At 45.7% G+C, this 24,380-nt stretch overlaps 1 protein-coding gene across 1 annotated transcript in view; it reads left to right on the forward strand.

The window, feature by feature from the left end:
- The window catches only part of IVD (isovaleryl-CoA dehydrogenase), a 34,807-nt gene that overhangs the window by 6,553 nt on the left and 3,874 nt on the right, over positions 1-24,380 (forward strand). Inside the window, exons 3-11 of the mRNA XM_075927094.1 lie at positions 1,021-1,072; positions 7,911-8,080; positions 10,780-10,873; positions 12,231-12,367; positions 13,873-13,969; positions 18,055-18,148; positions 22,258-22,339; positions 23,210-23,314; positions 24,230-24,302. Of these exons, the coding sequence (XP_075783209.1) occupies positions 1,021-1,072; positions 7,911-8,080; positions 10,780-10,873; positions 12,231-12,367; positions 13,873-13,969; positions 18,055-18,148; positions 22,258-22,339; positions 23,210-23,314; positions 24,230-24,302 (904 nt within the window). The remainder of the gene's footprint in view (positions 1-1,020; positions 1,073-7,910; positions 8,081-10,779; positions 10,874-12,230; positions 12,368-13,872; positions 13,970-18,054; positions 18,149-22,257; positions 22,340-23,209; positions 23,315-24,229; positions 24,303-24,380) is intronic.

Below are 24,380 nucleotides of genomic sequence, written 5' to 3' on the forward strand. Positions count from 1 at the left end.
CCAGACATGAGTCCCCCTGAACCCAAACTCCTTCCCAGAGTTTGCACGCTGAAACCCCACCTTGAACCCAATCCTCCATCCTGGTCTAAGCCCCGAACCTCTCCCACACTCTGAACTCTTTGGCCCAAGACCAGAGCCTGCACCCCAACCCCTACCGTAGCCTGGTGAAAGTGAGGGTACAGCTATACTACACTAGGTATGTTTTTTTTTTAAAAAAGCTACGCAAAATGCACCCCACATTTTGCATTGCTTTTTATTCGTTTGTCGAAAGAGGCTTTTCCAATATTTGGCCCATCTAGACTAGGCTAAATATTGGAAAAAACCCTCTTTCAGAATCCCCCTTTATTCCTCGTGGAACAAGGAATACAGGAGCTTCCAAAAGAGCACGTTTGTTCTTCTGCAAAAAAGCAGAAGAGCAAACATGTTCCCTGGATGTGGAACAGTTCTTCCAGGATATCCTTGAAAAACTATGTATTCTAGCCGTATCATGAGTGAGGTTGGGGGAGGAAGGGAGATGGAGTGAGGCCTGGGAGAAGGGGTGGAGCAAGGGTGGGGCCTCAAGGAAGGGATGGGAAGGAAGTGGGGCAAGGGTATTTGGGCTTCAGGTAGATCTTACATTCCACTTAAATTGAAAAAGTGATCTTGTGGTTAAAAAGGTTGGAGGTCACTGATCTAAGGCAAGAGGTGACATTTGAAAAGCTAGGCAGAAAAGAAGTTTTGAGGAAGTGCAGGTTGAGTTTTTGTCAAAATTGGATTTAAACTGGGAAATGAATAAGCCATAGGCTGTGATCCTGCACTTATTTAAGTGTGTTTATGTGTGTGTTTTATTTGTTTGTTTGATTAGTTTTGCTTAAGTGGATGGGACTATACTTGTATGTGTAATATTATGCACTGGCCAGAGCTAATCTTCAAGGTCTTTATGCAGGAAATCTCAATACGCTCATGGGAACTGTTGGAAGGAGCTTTGCTCTTGCTTCACGAAGGGGAAAGGCTAAATTAATTGCCTTTTTGTGTTCATAGGAGTTCTGGAAGAGGCTTGGGGAACTGGGAGTTCTGGGAATCACAGCTCCAGGTGAGTCTGTTCTCATCTCTCTTACCCTTAATGAATTATTCCCTCCATGAAATACTCGTCACTTATGCCCATCCGTTTCAGCCCTTAATAAGCTAGTCCACATTCATTCATACCTCACCATCTTGGCGCATCTCTAAGCAGACTGGCTCTTCATTTTGGGATAGAGTTTGCTATACAGATCTTTTGTGGTGGGATCAAGATGTTTCCTGCAACATCAGGGAAGAGAGGCCACTTTCACCCAAAACTCCTGTTTCAGTGTGATTTTAAACCTCTCTTTTGAAGAGATGCAAGGAAATCATGTTTGTGCTGAAACTTCTCAAGGTGCCTCTTTTTGCTGAAACTTTGAAGAATATCTCTATCCCTTTTTACGTTACCAGAGAACCTCAAAATGGCTTTTACAGTTTTAAGGACGTTGTTCGGACACTACCACTTAGCATTTTGTAAACCAGGACAAGTTGTTCAGCATTGTGCTCCTATGTCTGCATTGCAATCGGGTGACTGCAACATGTGTAGACTTAGCTAGATCAAAGCTAGCTCAGATAACTCAAATAACAATAGTGAAGCTGCAGCAGCATAGGCTAGAAAACCCTGGCTAAGACTCTGGGTATGTACTCGAGTGATGCTTCCATGCATGCTGCAGTCACACCTCCAAATACAGTTCTGTATAGACATTATCTCAGCGATGCAGCATTTAAATACATGTTGTTTTCAGAGTGGAATAATGTTTTTGACACTGATCAGTGAAAGGTAACATTTTGTCATGAAGGTAAGCCCTTAGTGAATGAAAATGGCTAACTTGGCATGTGCCAAGCAGTCTGTTTTCCTTAATAATTTTGTATGTTTCCAAATAAGTGCGCAGGTTAGTATAGCTACACATTTAAATAAAAAGCACCTGCATTTATTTCAGTTGTCTGAGCTGTGTTTGCTTGAGTGAGTCTCTCTGCTGTAGTTTCTTCTTGCTTTCACTTCCATTGCTCTTCCCAATTTCTGACTGTTCCTTTGTTTTATTTTCACATACTCCCTTTTGTCTTATTTAATGCCCTGTGATTTTTTTGGTGGGATCCCAGTGGAAGTTTTCTGGGAGATTGGGCCTTGCCTATAAATTTATTTTGTGAAGGGCCCAAACTTTGGGAGTATACCATAGATAATGAAATCCTGTGGGAATATGTGATTTTGACATGAGAATCCAAAGCACATGTTGCTCAGCTGCCACCAAAATGAGCGTGTACTTGTGCTCTTGGAATCGGAGGCTATGTGCTCACTCTCTTTTTCATTCACTGTGCTCAGCATGGTGCACGGCTTCTCTTTTCTTGTGGCGGCTGCTTCCATAGGACAAAATCAGTGTTGACCATTCACACCTCCTGGATTCCCTCCAGGTATCTCAGGCACCCTATTGTTGTAGTTCTGTTGCTACCTATATAATCACTCTGTCTGCATACCAAGACCTCTATTACTGTGTGTGTGTGTGTGTATATATATGTTCCTCAAAAACAATGAATAGTTTTATAACAACTTGAAGACGAACAAAAATATATAGAATCATGGGCTTTCATAGGTAAAACTCACTTCATCAAATAAAATATATTTGTCATTCTTTGCTCTTTTTTTTTCCTGTCTTCTCTTTGTTTCTCTCTAGCTTTACTCTTCTACCACTTCAGCAAGACAATCTCTGTATATTTAGCCACCCCTTCAGTTACCATTTGTTGATTAAAAATATTTTTATTTAACTATTTTTTCTCTATCCTTCTAAAAAGCTTGACCATATCACCCCTCATCGGTAAGCAATTCCACTAGCTTCACATTCATTTCAGGATCCCATTGAAAGCTGCTGCTGTTTTGAAAACCATCCATGGAATTTGCCCCAGTAGATTTTACCCACTTTGGGTGTGTCTAGACTACAGGGTTTTTTCGAAAAAAGTGGCCTTTTTTCGGAAAAACTGTACTTGCATCTAGACTGCTGCCGCGTTCTGTCCAACAGCAGTTAATCTCATTTCATGAGGAAGAACACCTTTTCCACAGATTTGTTGAAAAAGGTGGGTGTGGGTGCGGGGAGCCTGTTCTTTCAGGCCTCCCTGAAGAAGCCCTGGTGGACAGTCCATCTTTTACATGCTGAGCACCTCTATCGTTCCTGTCCGCAGCCTCTTAAAGGCACAGGTACCCAGACAGGCATTGCTGTCAGGAAGCCAGCCAGAGCACCCGAGCCAGCCGTGCTAGCCATGTCCCAGCCTCAAGGCCCCACTGGCTGTTCTCGGGACAGTGAGGAGAACCCACCCAGGGGCACCAAAAGACGGGACCAGCCTGGTCAGGGCCAGAAATTAAAAACCTCCTGGAGCCCTGGTCCCAGGAAGAAGACCTGCAGTTACGCTGCAGGAATGTGGGCATATATTGGCGCATGGCCCAGGGACTGAGCAAGAAAGGGCATCACTTCCGCACCATGGACCAAGTGAGGGCTCAGGTGAAAGAGCTGCGGCAGGGATATGCTGAGACCAGAGCTGCCCTTACTACCAGGAGTTGCAGTGGAGTCTGGGCTTCTCTACTGCTCAGGATCTGCTCCATGTGGTGTAGTTCGGGTCACCCCACCACATCGTGGACCAGCCCCTGAGACAGGACTACTAGGCAGGAGAGGTGGGAGAGCTGCACCTGAAGGAGGGGGAAGAAGAGGCAGCAGCAGGGACCCTCTCCCAGGAGCTGGGTCCTCCAGACCTCAGAGGCCTCACAGGCATCTGTGGACATCGAGTAGGGATCATCAGGTGAGTGCTTTGAGGGGTCACTACACACAGGCGGGTTGGCAGTGTGGGGAGCCATCTAGTCCCATTGCCCCTGGGGGGCCCCCTGTGATTCTGTCAGGCTGCTGCCCAACTCTCACGCAGTGTCACGTGTAACACCCCTGAGTCTCCTGTCCAAAGGAGAGCCCCTGACAGCGATGCCATGCCCCTGGGGACAGCGGGGGTACACACAGACATTGATTGTCTCTTCCTGTTTTCCTCCACAGCCAGACCCTCTACCCAAGAGGGGAGCACCACACCCGCCCCACCACCATCCCGTACCTATGGCATCCGCAGGCACTGGCATGTCTATGCAGACCTGCTGAAGGAGCATGTAGTGGCCCCGCAGGAGAGGGCAGAGGCTGAGTGGTGAAACAGGCTGCTGGATGAGCTGGTCCAGCAGTGCACTTCCATCTGTGCCACTATGTGGGAAGTCCTAGCCTTGCCTGCCCCTGTCATGGGCACCACTCTTCCTGCATGCCAAGCCCCTTCTCCCCCCCAACCCCCTTTTTCCTCCCTCTAGCCCCCCTTCCTCCCCAGCCCCTCCTGTTCACCGGCCCAACAGCTGGCCCCCCCCCCTCCCCCTGCTCAGGCCAGGACTGGCTCTCGGTCCACCCGAGCCCAAGGCTGTGGTGGTGCCAGGACGCAGGAAGGTGGCAGGACATTGCGATCAGGGAAGCAGCGGCCTACTTGAGCCCCCTCAAGGTTTAGTCCCTTACCACCCCAGTTAAAGGACATTTCAGTTATGTAACAAAATCTTTATTTTTGAGTGACAATTTACTTTGTTTATAAACAGTTGAACAGTAACAAGAGAAAGGTGGCTTATACACAGCACATTTTCTGGACTGCTAGTGTTAGTAAACACACATTGGTTTTTTTAGACAGAAAACTGGGTGTGTCTGTATTCTCTATGGGAAGAGAGTGAGGGTTGTGGAGGGAAAGGTAGGGGTGGGCCAGGCCAAACCCCCCCATGGGGGAAGCCTTGGGGAGAGTCAGCAGGCTGCTTCTGAGAATCTCTCCCTCAGGGCCTCTCGGATTTGGACAGCAGACTGGTGAGCCTGGCGGATGGCAGCCTTCCGGGGCTGCTCAAATGGCCTCTCCTTGCCATCAGTACCTGTCCCCCACCCCGGCAGGAAGGCCTCCCCGTTCCTCTCTACTAGGTTATGGAGGGTGCACTGTGTGGCCACCACCTCCAGGATGTGGCGTTCACCCATCTCCAGGCATGTGAGGAGGCAATGGAACCTCCCTTTCGGATGGCTGAAGGAGCATTCCACCTGAATGCAAGCCTGGCCAAGATGCGTGTTGAAAAGCTCCTTGCTCGCATCCAGGTGGCCAGTGTAGGGCTTCATGAGCCATGGCATCAGGGGGTAGGCCGCATCGGCATCTGCACGTTCCCCGAGCGTGAGGTGCCACTGGGGAAAAATGTTCCTGCCTGCAATCTGCGGTACAGGTAGGAGTTGCAAAATATGCGGGCATCATGTGCCCACCTGACACATGTCCATAAAATGTCCCCAGTGGTCGACCAGGGCCTGCAGCACCATGGAATAGTAGCCCCTCCTGTTTATAAATTGGGCTGCTCGATGGGGTGGTGCACGGATTGGGCTGTGTGTCCCATCGAAGGCTCCTCCGCAGTTCGGGAAGCCAAGGGCGGCAAAGCCGGCAAGGATGTTGTCCAGGTCCCTGAGACAGACAAGCTTCTTCAGCAGCTCCACATTGATGGCCCTCACCACCTGCAGCAAGAGACAAATAAATAGACAGAAACCAGGGAGTTAGACAGGTTACCTCAGAGCTTGGGAGGAGAACTCTCTTCTTCCCTTCCCCCCGCCCCTCCTCCATCCACCCCCCCCCCCCCCCCCGCTTGTCAGGATGCCCTCCTACCCCACATCAGCGCAGGGTTGGCCAAGGAGCTGCCTCCAAGTGCCACTCCCTCCCCCACTCCCTCTTGCCCTTGCCTGGCAGTCCCCCTTTCTCAGCCCCCACACTCATCAGGGCCTGTCCCCCAAAAGTGACTTACCTCCATCAAAATGGCCCCAACGGATAGACCTCCCCACGCCAAACTAGTGTCCCATGGAGTGGTAGCTGTTGGGGGTGACCAGCTTCCAAAGGGCAATTGTGACCTGCTTCTGCAGGGGGATGGCAGGCTGCGGGTGGGTGTCCTGGTATTCCAGAGCAGGGGTGAGCTAGGCACACAGCTCCAGGAATGTGGCCTTCCGCATCCAGAAGTTGCGGAGCCAATGGTTGTCGTCCGAGGTCCATGACAAGCTAGTCCCACCAGTCTGAACTCGTCTCATGCCTCTAAATTCGCTTGTCCCCCAAAAAAGTTTGGGGGCAAAGACAGAGCTCCTGCATCCTGGACAAAGGTCTTGAAGATCTGGTCTGGGTCCACGTGGGGCAGGAGATTCATGACAGTGTCATGAAGATGCAGCAGAAGCTGCAGTATGGCAGCAAGGGGCCATCGCCTGCCCAGGGGCAGCTCAGGTTCCATGGCCAAAAACACAGGGCTCGTCTACATTGGCCCCTTTTCCGGAAGGGGCATGCTAATTTTTCAGATCGTAATAGGGAAATCCGCGGGGGATTTAAATATCCCCCGCGGCATTTAAATAAAAATGTCTGCCGCTTTTTTCCGGCTTTTAGAAAAGCCGGAAAAGAGCGTCTACACTGGCCCCGATCCGGCCCGATCCTCCGGAAAAAAGCCCTTTTCCGGAGGATCTCTTACTTTGAAGTAGGAATGAGATCCTCCGGAAAAGGGCTTTTTTCCGGAGGATCGGGCCGGATCGGGGCCAGTGTAGATGCTCTTTTCCGGCTTTTCTAAAAGCCGGAAAAAAGCGGCGGACATTTTTATTTAAATGCCGCGGGGGATATTTAAATCCCCCGCGGATTTCCCTATTACGATCTGAAAAATTAGCATGCCCCTTCCGGAAAAGGGGCCAATGTAGACGTAGCCACAGTGAAAAGCAGAAAAAAAAACCCCAGAAAAGAAACTGCTGTGGTGTCCAAGAAAGCAGGGTAACCAGAGCAAGCACAGGAGCAGAGCAACGGCTGTCCAGGGGGATCCCTTTAAGCATGCGTCTCTGCAAAGGGCATGCAGCCACACCGGGAAGTAAAGGCTACCCCCATGCCCTGCCAGAAGCAGTTCTGGCTGCTTTTTTTTGTTGAAAGATTTTTTTTTTTTTTTTTTTTTTTGATCCACGTAATGCAATCTAGATGCTCTTTTTCAAAAGAGGCTTTTTCAAAAGAGGCTTGCAGTCTGGACATAGCCTTTGTATCTCTTCATTCTACTATTCTCTCACCTATTCTACTGTGTCTTCAGTGTCATTCTGCTTCTCCAGTTGGCCATATGTGAAAGTCTTCTCTCTTGCCACTCCTGATATAAGTCGATCAACTTTTTTGTTCCTTTTTCCTCTGATTCTCCATCATGCATCAATTCTATTCTGAAAAGTCTTTTCTCCTTTTTCTGTACCTTTTGTTTTTATCTGTTCAATTTTTGTGATATTAAATTAATGTCTCAGAAGGGTAACCGTGTTAGTCTAACTTTAAAAACGAGTAGTTCTGTGGCACCTTAGAGGCTAACAGAAAAATATAGTGTCATGAGCTTTCATGGCTAAAATGTACTTCATCAGATGAGCTCATCTGATGAAGTGGGTTTTATCCACAAAAGCTCATGATACACATATATATTTTGTTAGTCTCTGAAGTGCTACAGGTGTACTCACTTATTAAATTAATACTGTTTTTTGGGTTATAGTTAGTATGAGAGATGCAGCATTGTGCAGCTGTCTGATGCCTCGATGTTGTTTTTATTCATATGTATGTGTGGTAATTATGCTTTATATGCACCAAATATTAATAATTGTTCTGAATAAAGTACTGTGCCTTTAAGATAGAATTAGGATTCAGGAAGAACTGGGAACCCAGAAATAACCAGCTCAAAGCAAAAGCTGAAATGTACGTTTGAGACATCCATTGAAGTTTGAATCCAGCATTGGGGCTCAGTTTTCAAGGAGATTGTGTAAGTTTTATTTACCACGGGCTTATTCATTTAAGCTGATAATGATTTTTTTTTCTTCTGCTAGTGAAATATGGTGGATCTGGAATGGGGTATCTGGACCATGTGTTAGTGATGGAGGAAATCTCTCGCGTTTCAGCAGCTGTTGGACTCAGTTATGGTGCCCACTCAAACCTTTGTATTAACCAGTTAGTGCGGAATGGCAATGAAGCACAGAGAGAAAAATACCTACCCAAGGTATGTAGTTGGTGGAGTCAGGAGACCTGAGAGAATATCTGGTGTGGTGTTATAGAGCTAGTTATAGTATAACCCTACATGTTTTACAACCTTGAAAGTAGCTATAGAGTTCTACAGATATCCCATGGCTGAACTGATCTCTAGCAATTCACCTTTCCTTGTGTGGCTAACAGCTGCATGCATTGAATGGGACAGTATAGAAGTTCTAGAATTAGTATCTCTTCCCAGTGGAAGTTTGGTTCAGTATCCATATCCCTTCTCATATTTAATTTAAAAGGCTTGGGGACTCCTAGCAATGGTGCACGGTGAAGATTGACTTTTTATGTCCATTTCAGTCTTGCAACCAGGACAGAAACTGCTGCCACAAACTGCTCCTGCTGCAGGAATGCCATATATATATATTAAACAAATAAGGAAGCTAGTGGGCACAGGATCTGATCCTGTAATAAGAGAAAAGTTTTAAGGTTAAAATGAAATTCCAACTATATATATACACATGCATGCACGCACGCACGCACACACTAAACTTCTGATAATCCGGCACCTTTAGGACCCAGGGGGTGCCGGATTATCAGATATGCTGTACTGTCGGAAGGGGGGGGCTATGAGGGGTCTGGGGTGGCATCCACCCCACCCCAGACCCCTCATAGCCCCTCCTGCCGATAGTCCGGCTCTGCCCCATGTGTCCCTGATTCAGCCGCTGCTGCTCAGTTTCAGCAGCGGCTGAATCGGGGACGCCTGCAGCAGAGCAGCTGGAGTGCTACCGGGTTGGTCCGGTAGCGTCGACCCTTGGCACTGTGAGACCAACCCGATAGTACCCCAGCTGCTCTTGGGGATGCCTGGGGCAGAGCAGCTGGGATGCTGCTGGGTTGGTCCCGCAGCGCCGCTCCTCGGCACTGTGGGGACCAACGCGGCAGCACCCTAGCTGCTCTGCCGCAGGTGTCCCCAAGTCAGCCGTTGCTGATACTGATCAGTGGCTGACTCCAGGAAGCCCGAGGCAGAGCTACTCTGCCCTGGGCTTCCTGGAGTCAGCCGCTGGTCAGTTTTAGCAGCGGCTGAATTGGGGAAGCTGGGGGCAGAGCAGCTCCAATGGGCCGGTTGCCTGGAGCACTTCCAGGTTCCTGATGGTGCCAGACCATCGGAGTTTTACTGTGTGTGTGTGTGTGTGTGTGTGTGTGTGTGTGTGTGTGTGTGTGTGTGTCACAATATGATAGGGACTAATTTAACTATAACTACTCAAGAGATTGATCTTGGAGTCCGTGTGTGTGTGTGTGTCACAATATGATAGGGACTAATTTAACTATAACTACTCAAGAGATTGATCTTGGAGTCCTTGTGGATAGTTCTCTGAAAACATCCATGCAGTGGCAGTCAAAAAAACAAACAATGTTAGGAATCATTTAAAAAATGGATAGAGAATAAGACTGAGAATATCTTATTGCCTCTATATAAAATCATAGTACGCCCACATCTTGAATACTGCGTATAGATGTGGTTGCCTCCTCTTAAAAAAAAAAAAAAATGTATTGGCATTGGAAAAGGTTCAGAAAAGGGCAACAAAAATGACTAGAGGTTTGGAACGGGTCCCAGATGAAGAGAGATTAAAAAGATTGTGACTTCATCTTAGAAAAGAGGAGACTAAAGGGGGATATGAAAGAGGTCTATAAAATCATGACTTGTGGGAAAAGTGAGTAAGGAAAAGTTATTTACTTGTTCCCATAACATAAGAACTAGGGGTCACCAAATGAAATTAATAGGTAGCAGGTTTAAAACAAACCAAACGAAGTTTTTCTTTTCACAGTCAGCCTATGGAATTCCTTTCCAGAGGATATTGAGAAGACCAGGACTTTAACTGGGTTCAAAAAAGAACTAGATAAATTCATGGAGATTAGGTTCATCAATGGCTATTAGCCAGGCTGGTTTGGAATGTGTCCCTAGTCTCTTGTTTGTCAGAGGTTGGCAATGGATGACAGGAGAGGGCTCATGTGATGATTATCTGTTCTGTTCACTCCCTCTAGGCCATCTGGCATTGGCCACTGTTTGAAGACAGGATACTGGGCTAGATGGACCTTTGGTCTGACCTAGCATGGCTGTTCTTATGTTTTTATATATGCTCTTACGTAAGGAGAAAAGGACCCGAGAACATGGACAGGAGAGACACAGCAGCAGGTGGCAAACATGGCATTAGAGGACACAGGAGGAAGGTGTACATCTGCCTTCCCTCATAAGTGTGTGGGGAATCATGCCATTAGTCTAGTGCTGAACGTGCTGTAATCTTTCTCCTCCTCATTGGCTTTTTCGTGTTCTACAATTCTAGTTTTAAACAAGCTGAGCCGACTTTTGCATATGCCAATCAACCATATTAAAAAGCAATTGGGGAACATGGAGTTTGAAAGACATATGGCTGTCAGCGTGGTTCTGTTGGCCCCTTCTTGGAGATGGATGGACTAAACTCTGCTTTTAAAACAGTAACTGACATGTGCATTTACTCATCTGTATAGTCCTGCTCTGGTTTGGTTCTAATTCTGTGCCTCAGCAGCACAAATAAGCTGCTTAGAATTCTTCCAGGGACAAAGTTTCCTACTTGTAGCTTATATGGACCACAGTGAACTTTGAATTTCAGTAGACCTTGCCCCCCTCCCCTCCTCCGCACTCCTCAAAGAATGCAGCAAAAACATTTCTTCTTCAATTTTTTCCAGCTAATCAATGGGGAGCACATTGGAGCCCTAGCAATGAGTGAACCCAATGCTGGTTCTGACGTTGTTTCCATGAGGCTGAAGGCAGATAGAAAAGGTAAAATGCGTCTCGTGCCAACTGGAAAAAATTGCCTGTGTACTTCTTCTCCTGGCCACCCTCAGTATTTCTCCTTTGAAATCTAGCTTTAACCTTCTCAGAACATTTAACTGTGTTAAATCCAGAGCACGGCAGGCTGGGTTTCCAAATGGCTGATTTTGCCATGTCTTTGAGGGCAATCACAAGGTTCACTCAAGGATATTACAGAAAAGTTGTAGAGGGGAATAGGCCAAGCACATTATTGATGAGGATGGAAGGGACTGACTGATTTCAGACCTAGAAAATGTAAATATGGAATATTGGACTGCACTCAGATCTGTGGAGGGCTAAGAGATGAACCATTGCATTGGCATACCTGAAGCATCTCTAGTCTGTTGCTTCACAGAGTTCTTTATGGTGGGAAGGATAGCTTGTGTGAGAACTGTATAAAAGCCTTATCAATCAAGTGCCCTGTGGTAGGTTCTACACTGACTTATTCATCTTAACCTTTGGACCTCAGAATTTCTGGAAACAAATATCCAGCATCTAGGGAAGTAGTTTACTCAGGGCTACTTTGTGGGCTTCTGAGAGGACTTTAGGAAGCCTGGTGTTGGGGGAGAGGCACCAGTTTTTGCGTGTGTCTAGACTACACTCTTCTGTTGGCAGAGGGATGTAAATGAAGCACTTCAAAAGCGCAAATGAAGTGGGGATTTAAATATCCTGTGCTTCATTTGCATATATCACGTCATGGCGCTGTTTCAAACAAGTGCCATTTCGAAACTGAAACTGCAGTTTAGATGTGTGGGGTATTTTTTGGTTTTTTGTTTTTGTTTTTTTGTTTGTTTTATTTGACAATTTTTCGAAAGATTCTGTACTCATTTCAAAGTGTAAACTGCAGTTTCAGTTTCGAAATGGTGCTTGTTCGAAACAGTGCCATGACACGATTTATGCAAATGAAGCATGGGCTATTTAAATCTCCGCTCCATTTGCTCTTTCTAAGTGCTTCATTTGACTCCCTCTGCCAACAGAGGGGTGTAGTTTAGACATAGCCTTTATGTCCACCATTTTTGTTTTTCCCTTTAAAGATTGTGGCTAGCCTCCCTGTCACCATCCCCTGCCTGGAAAGGGTGGGAAAAGGCAAAAAAGCAGGAAAAGTGCGTCACCTGACGCTCTAATCTGCCCAGAGACAAGAGGGCTTATAAGGAGTGTTCAGTCGCTCTTCAGAGCTCTCTACATGAGTGTGCGCTCTGCTCAACTCCGCTGTTGTGTAGCGACCAGCTTGCAGTTTATTGGGTCATGAGGCAGAAGAGAGGTATTGTTTCTGAATCCCTTGTTGGGTCTGTTGTGAACTAACAGAGTCCGCCTCTTCTGTTTCTAGGAGATTATTTTGTTTTGAATGGGAACAAATTTTGGATCACTAATGGGCCAGATGCTGATGTTCTAATAGTTTATGCTAAAACAGATCTCAGTGCAGTCCCAGCCTCCCGGGGTATAACAGCGTTCATTGTGGAGAAGGTAAGTTTTTAGTCACTAGAAGTAAATTACCCTGTCTTGTTTATCCTATTTTGAGGCTACACGCTTTTCCCCCAAATTCACTACTTTAGAAGGCCAAGTACTTCTATCTTGATAATTAGCAGCAGCTTGCTCAGAGGAGCATTGTGATATATTAACAGAAGTAATGTGTTACCCCACTCCTCTATATGGACAGAGAGTCGAATGCCCTCCCGAAACCTATGTACTGTGCTGCCTCACTTCCACTAGTCTTCTCTGCTGACCTGCACTGCTACCTTCATGCCTGTTTTTCTTCCCTCAAATTTTTCAGTATATCACCATTATTAACGCTACCCTGCCCACTGCAGCTCCTGCCTTCAGAACCCAGGAACCTACAAAACATGTATAAAGCATATCTTGTGATCTGCTGTAATGTCTGTGCTCCCCATGCTCTGTCATGCATTACAAATCTTGGTCCAAAACGCCCAATACCGTACCATTGACTTTAGCCAGAGCAGAACCATGCTGCTAGTTTGTGAGCCACTTGGAGTTAGGAGCCCGTCTCTCTTTTTAATTTGACTGTAGAGTGCCATGTAAACCTATTGCACTATGGAAAAAATAACAAGACACCTAAGCTATGTCTACACTGGCATGATTTTGCGCAAATACTTTTAACGCAAAAGTTTGTGTTAAAGTATTTGCGCAAGAGAGCATCTACACTGGCATGTGCCTTTGCTCAAGAGATGTGCTTTTGCTCAAAAGCATCTGTGCCAGTGTATACGCTCTCTTGCGCAAGAAAGCTCCGATGGCCATTTTAGCCATCAGGCTTTCTTGCGCAAGAAATTAACGTTGCCTGTCTACACTGGCCTCTTGCGCAAGAATAGTTGCGCAAGAGGGCTTATCCGTGAGTGGGAGCATCAGAGTATTTGCGCAAGAAGCACCGATTTCCTACATTAGAACGTCAGTGTTCTTGCGTGAGTACTCACGGCCAGGGTATACAGGTGGCAAGATTTTGCACAAAAGCCATCGCTTTTGTGCAAAATCTTGCTAATGTAGACACAGCCCTACTTTAGCATAGCTTCCTGCCTATCTGGACTAATAATGATAATTTGACAAGAATGGTTCAGATCATTCAATCTTGATGGACTTTCTGGTGTTAGTGGCTGAAACCACAAAATCACGGGACACATGTAGCTATCTTTGCATGTATTGATTTAAATCTGGTCCTGTGTTCTGATTAATCTAATTGGTATTCATTCAAAATTAATGTGCTTTGGAAAACAAATTCCACCTGAAGGTTTGTGTGTTGGGTTGCTGATGCGCATTTGTTCCCCCACACTAATGCTCATACTTATATTTGTTTCAACAGCAGAAATTTGAGACTGGAGGTACACCAGCACACTTCATTTGTTGCAACTCCTCCTGCTTGCTTGTTAGGTTGGGGAAGCTTTTCTTTAATGTCTTTGTCATGGTCTGTTTCAGTTTCCAGAAGAGAAGCTTGTAACCTGATTGTCTTTTTGATTTTGCAGGATATGCCTGGCTTCAGCACTGCTCAGAAGCTTGATAAGCTGGGAATGAGGGGGTCCAACACCTGTGAATTGATCTTTGAGGATTGTAAGATTCCTGGTGAGTAACTTATGAGATCTGAGCAGAGCCCCTTACTGTATTCCTCACTCATGTAGACAGAAACGTCACTTATGTGTGCATTCAGATTCTGAGAAGTTTTTCCAGACGCTTCTCTCCTCAGTGACTATCTTGCAGATGAGATATGGAGTCTAGAAGAGATTACTATCTTGTGCATGAAGTAATAGGTCACTTCTGTTCCACCCTCTGGGTTGAGCTGCACAGGACATGACATTTAACCATTAGCTTTTATGAAACTTGGATGAAGCTTGAGAAGAAACTGCTGATTGCACTGTTTCTCTTCGAGCCTCCTGTTTGGATAGTGGGAATGGGGTTTTAGAGCAACTCAACTGAGTCACTGAGTTCTTCTTCTCCATAACTCCCGGTGAAAGGTTGTGGCCATTGGCCAACATGCTTTCTTTGGTTCATTTCCTGTGTCCACTCTTTTCATGGAAGGAAATAAAAATAGGTGTACAGTACATGGAGATCATCATTTTCTTGATTCCTAAAATCTCATTTGTGAAGGCAAGGTTTGGTATCACTTCAGAAGAGTTTCAGGGGCTGATTCAGAGCCTAAATTGCCACCATTTCTAACTTTACCAGATCCACAATCTGGGGTCAGAAAGGCTAATGAACCTAGACTCTGTCTTCCAAAACATTTCATGTGTGCTCTCTGATTCATACAGAACAATGTTCTTATGGCAGCAGGATTCGTTTTTTGATCACTCACTGAAGCAGATCAGGATAGTGCAGAAACTGTACACTTTTTGCATGTATACCACTGTTTCTGCTCCTGATCTCTAGTCTTGGAGACTGAGCCAATTTAGTACCTTCCCATATGTCATCAGAACATCTTTTTCTTAGCGTACGTCTGCATGAGGCTAAAAGCCCTGTAGCTTGGCTATGGCTGGCCCTGGTCAGCTGACGCAGGCTTTGGGCTGAAGGGCCGAAAATTGCTGTGTAAATGTTTGGGCCCAAGCTCTGGTCCAGTCTCTCAGCCCCTCCAGCTTTGCAGGATCCTGGAGCTCAGGCTCCAGCTTCAACCCAAATGTCAAAACTGCAGTTTTTCAGCCTGTGAGCCTGAACCCAAGTTAGCTGATCTGGGTCAACTGTGAGTTGTTTTATGCCTGTGTAGACAAATCCATATAGATCAAGGGGTCCTCTAGCACAGGGGTGGCCACCCAGTTAGAGACAATGCCAGAATAGCTGTGGATAGAGTACAAAGAGCCACATATTATGTATTTATTTGTATATATCTATAGATTGCTAGATAGCATACGCAAAATGTAGTGATAAAAATAACATAACAGGACATTTCAGACAAATCAATTTAAAAAAAAAAAGTCTCTAGTCACTTAAAAAATTCACGGCCAGTCCATAAATCTTCAGAGAACTTGATAAGGAACAGACATCAAATTAAAAGAAACCAAACCTTTAAAAATACAGTAATATTCTCTCACTTAAAAAAAGCATCCCTACCATGTATTTTAAATTTAACACTACTGCCCTATTATGTCCTGTGAGTGTGGGGTGTTTTTTAAATTAAACTGAACTGAGAAATAAATAGTACAATTTGAAGTGCCTGTTTCACTCCAGCTTGTTGATTTTAGGTATGGTTTACTCATGAAGACTCTGGCTTTTTTTTATAGTTCTATCCCAGACTACAAATATGAGAGGTTCAAAAAGAATAAGGGAGAGACTTGTATCTCAGAATAATTGCTTCAGCCTAGCAAACAATAGCCTCTGAATTTTCTTTAAAGAAACACAGTGTAAACCAGGTATACGCTGATTCTTTTTTTGCCCTGAAATTTAAATGACATCTATGTTGGCTGCCTTATTCTGCATCCATGAATAATTTTGAATTTAAGGTGCTTCAGCCCCCTGCTCTAACCCAGTGCCCTCCCACAGAGCCAGGCAGTCCCAGCCCCCCCGCTCTAACCAATGCCTGGATCCCAGAGCGGCTGCTGCTGCCACATGCTTCTCCCTCCAGGTGCTGGGGTGCACGCACAGAGCGGCTGGCCATGAGCAGTACAGGCACACGGCTCAGAACTAGCAAGAGTCCCATTTCTTTAAGCAAAGAGCTGCGTGTGGCTTGAGCTGCGGATTGGCCACCCCCTACTCTCGCACAACAATTCCATCCACTCTAAAGTACATGATTTCACTGTCAGCAGTGCTTCACAGAATGGATTTTGTGGGTTTTTGTGTCATAGTAAATGCCTTCTGTGGATCCACATTCTTGGAACAAGTGGTATGAGATGAGAAGCCATTCACAGCACTTTCAGGTTTTTGTCCTGAGACTCAGCCATTAGCTCTGCACCCCTTTTGCACTGAATGCGTATATATTTCAACTTGTTGCATAATCATCTGTTCCTTTTCTTCATTTGCAAAGGAGGCATTTGTGTCTGTTCAGTCTCTCCTTTAGCTATGACACTCCTTTATTTGTGAGCAGTTTTGTCATGTTAGCTTCCTGTGACTGATGAGGATATTTCTCCTTTGACCAGATGTTTAAGATGTTTGTATTTTTCCTTTCTCCTGCATTTTTTTTCAGCTTGTTCTCAAAGTCCCATGTCATGACAACTGACCTGGTGGAGAAGGATTAGTTGCACTTCTCCGTAGAGCCTATCAGCACAATTCCTGGTTGAGCTTTAGAGAGCTAGCAGGCCTTCAGTTCCTATCCACAATGAACAGAAGTTGTGTGGGGTATGTCTACCTGGCAGTTAAAAACACACTGTTGACCTGTGTCATTTGACTCAGGCTCTGGCAGGAGCTCTGAGACCAGCTGAGAGCCCAGAGTCTTCGCTTCAGGTGATCCCAGTCTATGTCCAAAAATTCCATTCAAGTCTGGCTCACAGCTTGAATTTTACACAGTTATATTCTTATGGGATTCAAGCCTGAGGAGCAGTTAGCACTTACTTATTTTGAACTACAGCAGCATTAGTGGACAATCTCCTTCCATCTTACCAGACCTGGTTTTAAAGACATTAAGAGTGGAAGAACTTATCACAGTACAGTATCAAGGGATTAATCTTTCTTTTCCTGCTTCTTTGTCTTCATTAACAGGCTTTGTTACATGTTCTCATTCTCCTAAGTAAACATATAGAAGTTGTAATATTTTTTTCATTAACATTGTTTCTAGTGGGTCAGCTGTTTCCTCTTCATAGAGCTAACACTAACTTTGTGAAAAAAATCAATGTGCAATACTTGTGCAAATTAATGGATTGATGGTCCTGCACAGAGCACGTTGGTAATGGCAGTGCACATTTTTCAACATCCTCTTGCCAGTAGAACTTAATCCTGACCTGCATGGTAAGAGGAGAGTTCTGGCTCTCTATACATTTAATTCTTGGTCTCTGTGTTAGAGATACAAGAACCATATCACAAAGGGTATCAGACAGCAGGAATCACATGGCTTTAGCAAAGGTTATGTAATAGTCATTGGCCAGTAACACCTTTCAGTCACTATTGACTTCAGCTAGATTTGAACTAGCAACTAAGGCCTTGTCTTCATTAATAATAAGGGGTGTGCTTTCCTTCAGAGTAACTAATGCACATGAGCTGGCCTGAGGTAAAAACACAGTGAAGACCTGGCACTTCAGTTCTTCTAGAAGGTAAAGCTGCCAAGCCTCACTGGTGAGGTGGGAGAGTCTTGAAACCTAGGTTCCAGGCTGAGCCTGAACATGTATGTCAGTATTGCTAGCCCAGCAGCTCCCACCCCATAAGCCCAGGTCATGAGACCAGGGCTCTGAGATGCGTGGATTTTTTTTATTGCTGTGTAGACATACTACTCCATTGTTGAAATTATTGTAATTGTCCATGTGAATCCCGTTTTTAGAAGAGAGAGAACAGAGTAATGCTGGCTGTAAAGGCACCTTAGATCACTCTACTGTGTTTTATAGCTTTGGTTGGAAAGAAAAAAAACTGTTGTGGGGGCAGGCAGTATACGTTGCCTTAATGGTTGTTCCCCAAGGCAAAAGGAGAATACTGCTAGAGGTTTGACTCCTCTCTCCATAAAATATAGAGCCATAGACAACAACTTGCCTTCTGAGAGCTCTACTTACAAGTAAGTAACTTTTCATTGATGATTGCAGCTGAGAACGTCTTGGGGCAGCTGAGTAAAGGTATCTACGTTCTGATGAGTGGCTTGGATCTGGAGAGACTCGTGCTGTCTGGTGGACCACTGGGGTAAATGGTCTTTTAACTTTCTACTAGTCACATCTCTTCCATTTATATCCATCCTTTCATCTGATTTAACCATGGGTCCCAATTTCTTTACAGCATCACAACCTAAGTCCCCCTTACAAGATAGGTGCTTCTGCCTGAGAGAAAGGAGTAGTTGCTTCTTGTTCATTCCATCCTTTGGTTCCATATTGATGCCTTATCTTGAATCTTTGTCTCCATCTAGTGGGCTCAAAGATAACCTTTATTTAGAAAGATATCCTGGTGGAGTTCCTCCTCTTACTCAGTTCTGGGCTTGTTTATGCTGCTCAATTAATGAATGAGATGCACAGAACTATAGAATAATCCTAGCTAAGATTGTAAAGGACCTCTTGAATCCTCTAGTTCAGGGGTCAGCAACCTTTCTGAAATGGTGTGCCAAGATTTAACTCTCCTGCCCTGGACCATGCTGCTGTCCTGGGAGGCGGGAAGGGGCGCTCTCCACCGCACGCCCTGTAGACCACTTGGGTCGATGCAAACCTTTCTGCAAACTGAGTTGCTAATGGACACTCACTGTTAATTACATAATTATGCCCAAGCCATTTTGCTAGTTCTACAGCTGGGGAGAATGGTTTAATTTAAATTATTAAACAGATTAAATGTTTTAACTTTCTCATGTCAGTTTATCAAACTTCATTTTAAATAAAGTAAAATACTATGTCCAACACACAAGGTTTAATGTTTTCTTTCTTTATGGCAGGGGTAGGGAACCCTTTTTTAGGTTGGAGGGTCACTGACCCACAGAAAAATCAGTTGGAGACCACACAAGTGAGAAGCAAAAAGACTCCTAAAAAAAAAACAAAAACAAAAAACCAACCCAACCCTCAGTGATGTGGCCCCCAACTGAGACACTTCACTCTTCTGTCACTTTAGCCCCTACATGGTGAGGGGATATGACAGGGAGGACTGAGGTTCAGGGCTTCCCATAGGTCAGATTTACTTTCCTTGGGTTCCACAGTTAGTTAATTGTGGATTCCCTTAGGCTCTGGGATATGAGCAAAAATGAAGGGTTCAATGTGCAGGACAGGGTTGCCAGGGAGTGGGATATGGGTGCAGGATGGGGTGGGAGGGCAGGGTCTGAAAGGGAGTTTGATGGCAGGAGATGGTGGGGGTGTTGATACTACAATTAGTTTGGGTGGTAAGAGGTTGGGGGAGTATTGCACAAAAGGTGAGGGTGAGAATGCAGCCAAATAGCTAGTTGGGGAGGGAAGCAAAGAAGTGCGGAGTAAAGGAAAGTGCAGCTTCTGCAAAGTAAAATTGTATCCCCCTCACATCTTCCTTCTGCTCTAGCCTCGCTTCCCTCTCCCAGCCAGATCCCCTGCATCGCCCCATATCCCTCAGTGCAACCCCTGTGCTCCCTCCCATCCTGCCTCCACATCCCTGTGCCCCCAGCGTGTTCAGTCAGAGCAGCAGTCCTGGGGTGAGGAGAGGTTGGGGGGGGGGGCAGTGTTTCTTCCCTGCCCAGATCAGCCCTTTGCCCACAGGCTGCGGCTCTGGGGCTGGGGCAGGCAGAGTTCAGGACTACCCAGGGCTGGTTCCAGCCCAGCCAGACCCAGAGGGATACTGGAGAAGGGGCTCCCTGACCCTGCACATTGCCCATAGAGCAGCTTGGGCCCTGACATGCCATCTGTGCTGGCCACCCAGCCCTGGCTCAGCTGAGTAGGCCCAGTCCTGCCCCCTCCCAAAGCAAGAAGCCTGTAGCCAGTAAGGGGGGCAGTTAACCCCTTAGCTCCTGGCTGGGTAGAGGCAGCCCCAGGGATACACACATGCCTCTCCCGCCCCCTCCTTCCAGTAGGAAGCCAGAGCTAGTGCTCCAATCTGCAGCTGTTGTGGTGGAGGCTGGAGCCACAGCACAAGCTCCAAGCTGTGCAGGGGTGAAGGGTTGGGGCAGGACCGAGCTCCCACCCTGCATGCCACAGGAAATGGGCTCATGAGCTGCTTGTAGCACGCATGCTGGGGGTTGCCAATCCCTGCTCTAGTTTCAGGTGTTCTCAAACTTCATTGCACAGCAGCCTCCAGGGCTGCTGACAATGCAGATGAGGGGTAGTTGTCCTGTAGCTCAGTGATTTTTGAAAGGCCTGGGGTTCTGGCATACTGCCGGCACTGCTGCAACAGCAGCTGGAACCCTAAGCTCTTTAAATCTCTGCCAGAGCCTTGGGTGGCACAGAGGGCTGGTGGAGGTACAATGTGATCCAGGAGGCACTGAGGGCTAGCTGCCCCAGCCCTGCTCCCCCCACCCCCAGCCAAGCCCCTCCCCTCCACAGTTGTCATGGGTCCAGCGAAGTGTGTCACTAGCTCTAGCAACTCTCTTTCTGACAACTTGGAATTCTCTTCATGTTCCTGTTCTCTGCTATATGTTCTAAATTTAACAGTTTCCATACTGTATTCTCTCACTCAGTAATATTTGCTTTTTAAATCTCCCAATTTTCTCATATGCTCATAATAAATGAGATAATCATGAACATCAGACACTAGCCACATCTTAGGAAAGGCAAATTTTAAGTAGAGACCTCTCTCTGTGCAAGGGACCAGAATATGGATTTCTCTCTCCCCCCCCCCCCCTTCCCCCCAGGTGATTTCTAAACAAGTGGCATGGTGTGAGTGGGGACTAGTCTCCAGTTTTCCTGTGCAGGCTTCCTAGTGGCAGTTCAGCATTGATGTGTAGGAGAAAACTCCCCAATAAGAATGACTTCTTCAGATGGGAGGCTTGACCCAATACCACTCTTTTCTTATACTCTGCTCAGAGAAGGAACTAGTTCAACTCGTTGCATCAAGCAAGATAAAGCTGTGCGCTAGCATATGTCTGACAGGCGGTGTTGTCTAGTCCCTAAGGCTGAGTTTTATTTTAGCTTTGCTTCTGTCTTGGGTGTAATCTTGGGAAGGGAGCTTAACTTCTCAATGCCCCTTTTTACCTGTGAGCTAAAATTCTCATTGCATTTGTGGAGATTCTGGGCTCTGGGAGGAGCAAGAGAAGAATATAATACTTATTATCCTGCCATAAACTTAATGCAGCAATGTCTTGAATACCACGAATGATGGTGGAATACATATCTTACCAACCCAGACTTGTCCTTAACAGATGTTTTGCACCCTTTTTTCTATCAGAGTTGTTTTCCAAGGAACAGCTCAGCACATGCAGATGTGAAATGTTTAAAACCAAGCCCTTGTTTTCTCTACAACACATTAACCTTGTCTTGTGTGGCAAGTACCCCTGAACTGTCACTTTCTGCCCAACTCTTTTAAATCCCACCAATGCAGCACTAATAACACGAGTGGTTTATTACTTTTGATAAAGTCAATGTATCTTATGCTGCCCCAACCTGCAGACATCTGGACTGAATATGCAGACCTGCAGTGTAGAAGTTGTTGGGGTGAGGGAAGCACCTTAACATCTGGGGAGGAGCTTCAGGCACCTAGGAATGAGTGGAAGTTGGGTTAGGTTTTTGACATTCCTAGAGCTAATTGAGGCTTTTGGATAAAGGAGGGAAATGCAGCTTCTCTTTTAGGCAAGATAAGAGGTGATTAGAAACTTGGAGAGGGAGTTGAAGGCTTCATTTCATCCCCCTGCAAACATCTAAGGCCTCCTTATACGGGGCAAATGTTTTCAATATGAGCTACTACATGCAGCGTCTTTGATGCTGATTAAACTTTGCTCAAATCAGCAGCAGTAGCTTACCTTTGCTCAAATCATCAACAGTGAAGTAATTAACAATGTGGCCATTTAATGTTTTCCCATTAGTCTTCAGCATCAGTGGGTCATTGGAATGGATGAGGAAGTTCAGAGCTGCTGTTTCAGCTATCTGCAGACTCAGCTAGACACTTTTGCATTTATTACACTCCACATTTGGAGGATTTTCTACATGACTATAAGGGTTGACGCTTTTTTAAACAAACTTAGATTCTGGAGTACAATTCTACAGTACATTTATGAAGGGTAATTTAATGACTGCATAATTGCATTATATGCTAGACACTGCCTTAGACTAGAGATACAGAGTTTGAATGATTGTTTATTCTGTTTTACTCCTTTTTCTGTTTGCTTCCACTCCCTTACCCCTGTGTCTGTTTCCTCTCAGGATCATGCAGGCTGTTCTTGACCATGCTTTTCCATATTTACACATGAGAGAAGCATTTGGGCAGAAAATTGGCCACTTCCAGGTGAGAGTGAGGGGAAAGAACTGTGACTGATACCTACAGAACAAGCTGCTTTCATCTTTGGTCCAATCCTGTACTCTTATTTCAGTGTTCCTAATAGGCTTTTGAGACTGTCTTTATTATAGTGTGGGGTTGTCCCATTATGATGATTGCGCTATGTACTTCTGTGCCAGGATGCAAAATTGTCCTGCAATTTATCCAAAGTCTGGTGAGAACATTTAACTCTGAAGTAGTTTTTGTCTTCTGGTTTATTATAAGAAACTAGAGACCATAGTCTAATGCTGATGGAACAGTGCACATTTGTAGCTAAGGGGCTTAGGGTGATATTTTTTTCGGAAGTTACAGTTATTAGTCAGGGCTCGATTTACACCTTAGAGGCCTGTAGGCACTGAATCTTCAGCTCCTTCCCCACTTACAGCTCACCTTTATGTTGCACTCCGCTTTAGAGAGGTAAGGGCCTCCATACCATGATGGTGCCCCTAGTCACACATTACTATGTCTAATTGGAAATCCAGCCCTGTTCTTAGTGGCACTACTACTGAGAATGTGAAAGGCACTGGCTTAGTCAGCGTGGTAAACCAAAGCTGGCATTGGAGTGAGCATGAATTTGAAGTCCTGGGTCTCTTCTGTTCTGACTCATATGAACATATGATCCAAGAGTAACACAGGCTCAGTCATGTGACTTGTGAATCCAGCTTCACTAGTTTGTCCGGCCTTCAGTAGGTAACATCAAGCAGCCAACTAAAACAATGTCTCATCCATGGCTTTCCACCCAGGTCTTTTCTGCCCTCTTCTCCTTGTTCCCCTTTATTTCATGTTAACTGTTAATGTTTTGTTGCATTTAAGACTATTGTTTTGTGTTGTTGTATGTAGCTCATGCAGGGCAAAATGGCAGATATGTACACACGGCTGATGGCATGTCGGCAGTATGTATACAACGTGGCAAAAGCTTGTGACCGAGGACACTTCAATGCAAAGGTGAGCATGGTTCCTGATGGGCTGCTTATACCACTGCATGTATCTTTTACCCTTGTTATCCTGAGAGGACGGAGATTCTACATCATAGGTGTCCATTAATCAGTTACAGAAGATCGTCCACAGGCATGATGTAAATTCAGGAAGGAGAGTGTATTCTCCTTGTTGCATTCTTTTGTATCTTCCCATGGTCCTCATGGAACTGATACAGTGAGATCTGATGGAAAGCTTGGGTCTCTGTATCACAGACAAACTGTTCTGTTTTTCCACTGGGACCCTTGCTCTAAGATATGGAGCCAAACAATAACTAGGCATTTCTAGCAGCCAGGGTGAGCAAGTAGATTTGCTCCCCCTATCAGAGGTGATGGGGGAGTGCACCTATGCTCCCATGTTTTTTCCCCGATTATTTTGTTTACACGCCCACCCCCCCACACACACACACAGAGAAAGAAAGACTGGGGTAACCAACGGAATGAGTCTTTCAAGTGGAAGTGATGCTCCCTTCCTGAGCCCTGGCCCTGTTGCATGGGGCCGGACCATTGAACTGCCTGGCTCACCTCCCTGAGTGCTCCTTTGTGCCCCCCTCAGTCTGAAATCCTCTAAGGGGTGGTCATGTGGCCCCCAACCCCTTAAATTGTGTCCCCAGGCTGCCACCAGTTACATGTCACTGTTGCCCCCTACTGTGTTTTTTTGGGGGGAGGGGGTTTCTGCTCCTGTCGCTTTGTTCCTTAGTTGCCTGTCCTGCTAGTCTCTCCCTGGTTATAGCCCTGAAAAATCTTATGTGCTTGAGAAGGGACCAGCTTCGGCCTGTCAGCAAATATATAAACTTGGTAAGAAGTAGGCATGATTTGACCAGTGCAAATGAAATCTTTGCTGATTCTGTTGTTGTACATGTAAATTATCTTGTCCCTCCATTAGGATTGTGCAGGAGTGATTCTGTATTCGGCAGAATGCGCTACACAAGTAGCTCTGGATGGAATTCAGTGTCTTGGTAAGAATTTTGCTTCTTCCACCATGAAAAAAGGTTATCCCTAGTGCATTGAAACATGCAGGAATATAGGCTCTCTGC

The sequence above is a fragment of the Pelodiscus sinensis genome, chromosome 4 (genome assembly GCF_049634645.1).
Source record: "Pelodiscus sinensis isolate JC-2024 chromosome 4, ASM4963464v1, whole genome shotgun sequence".
NCBI classification, from domain to species: Eukaryota; Metazoa; Chordata; order Testudines; family Trionychidae; genus Pelodiscus; species Pelodiscus sinensis.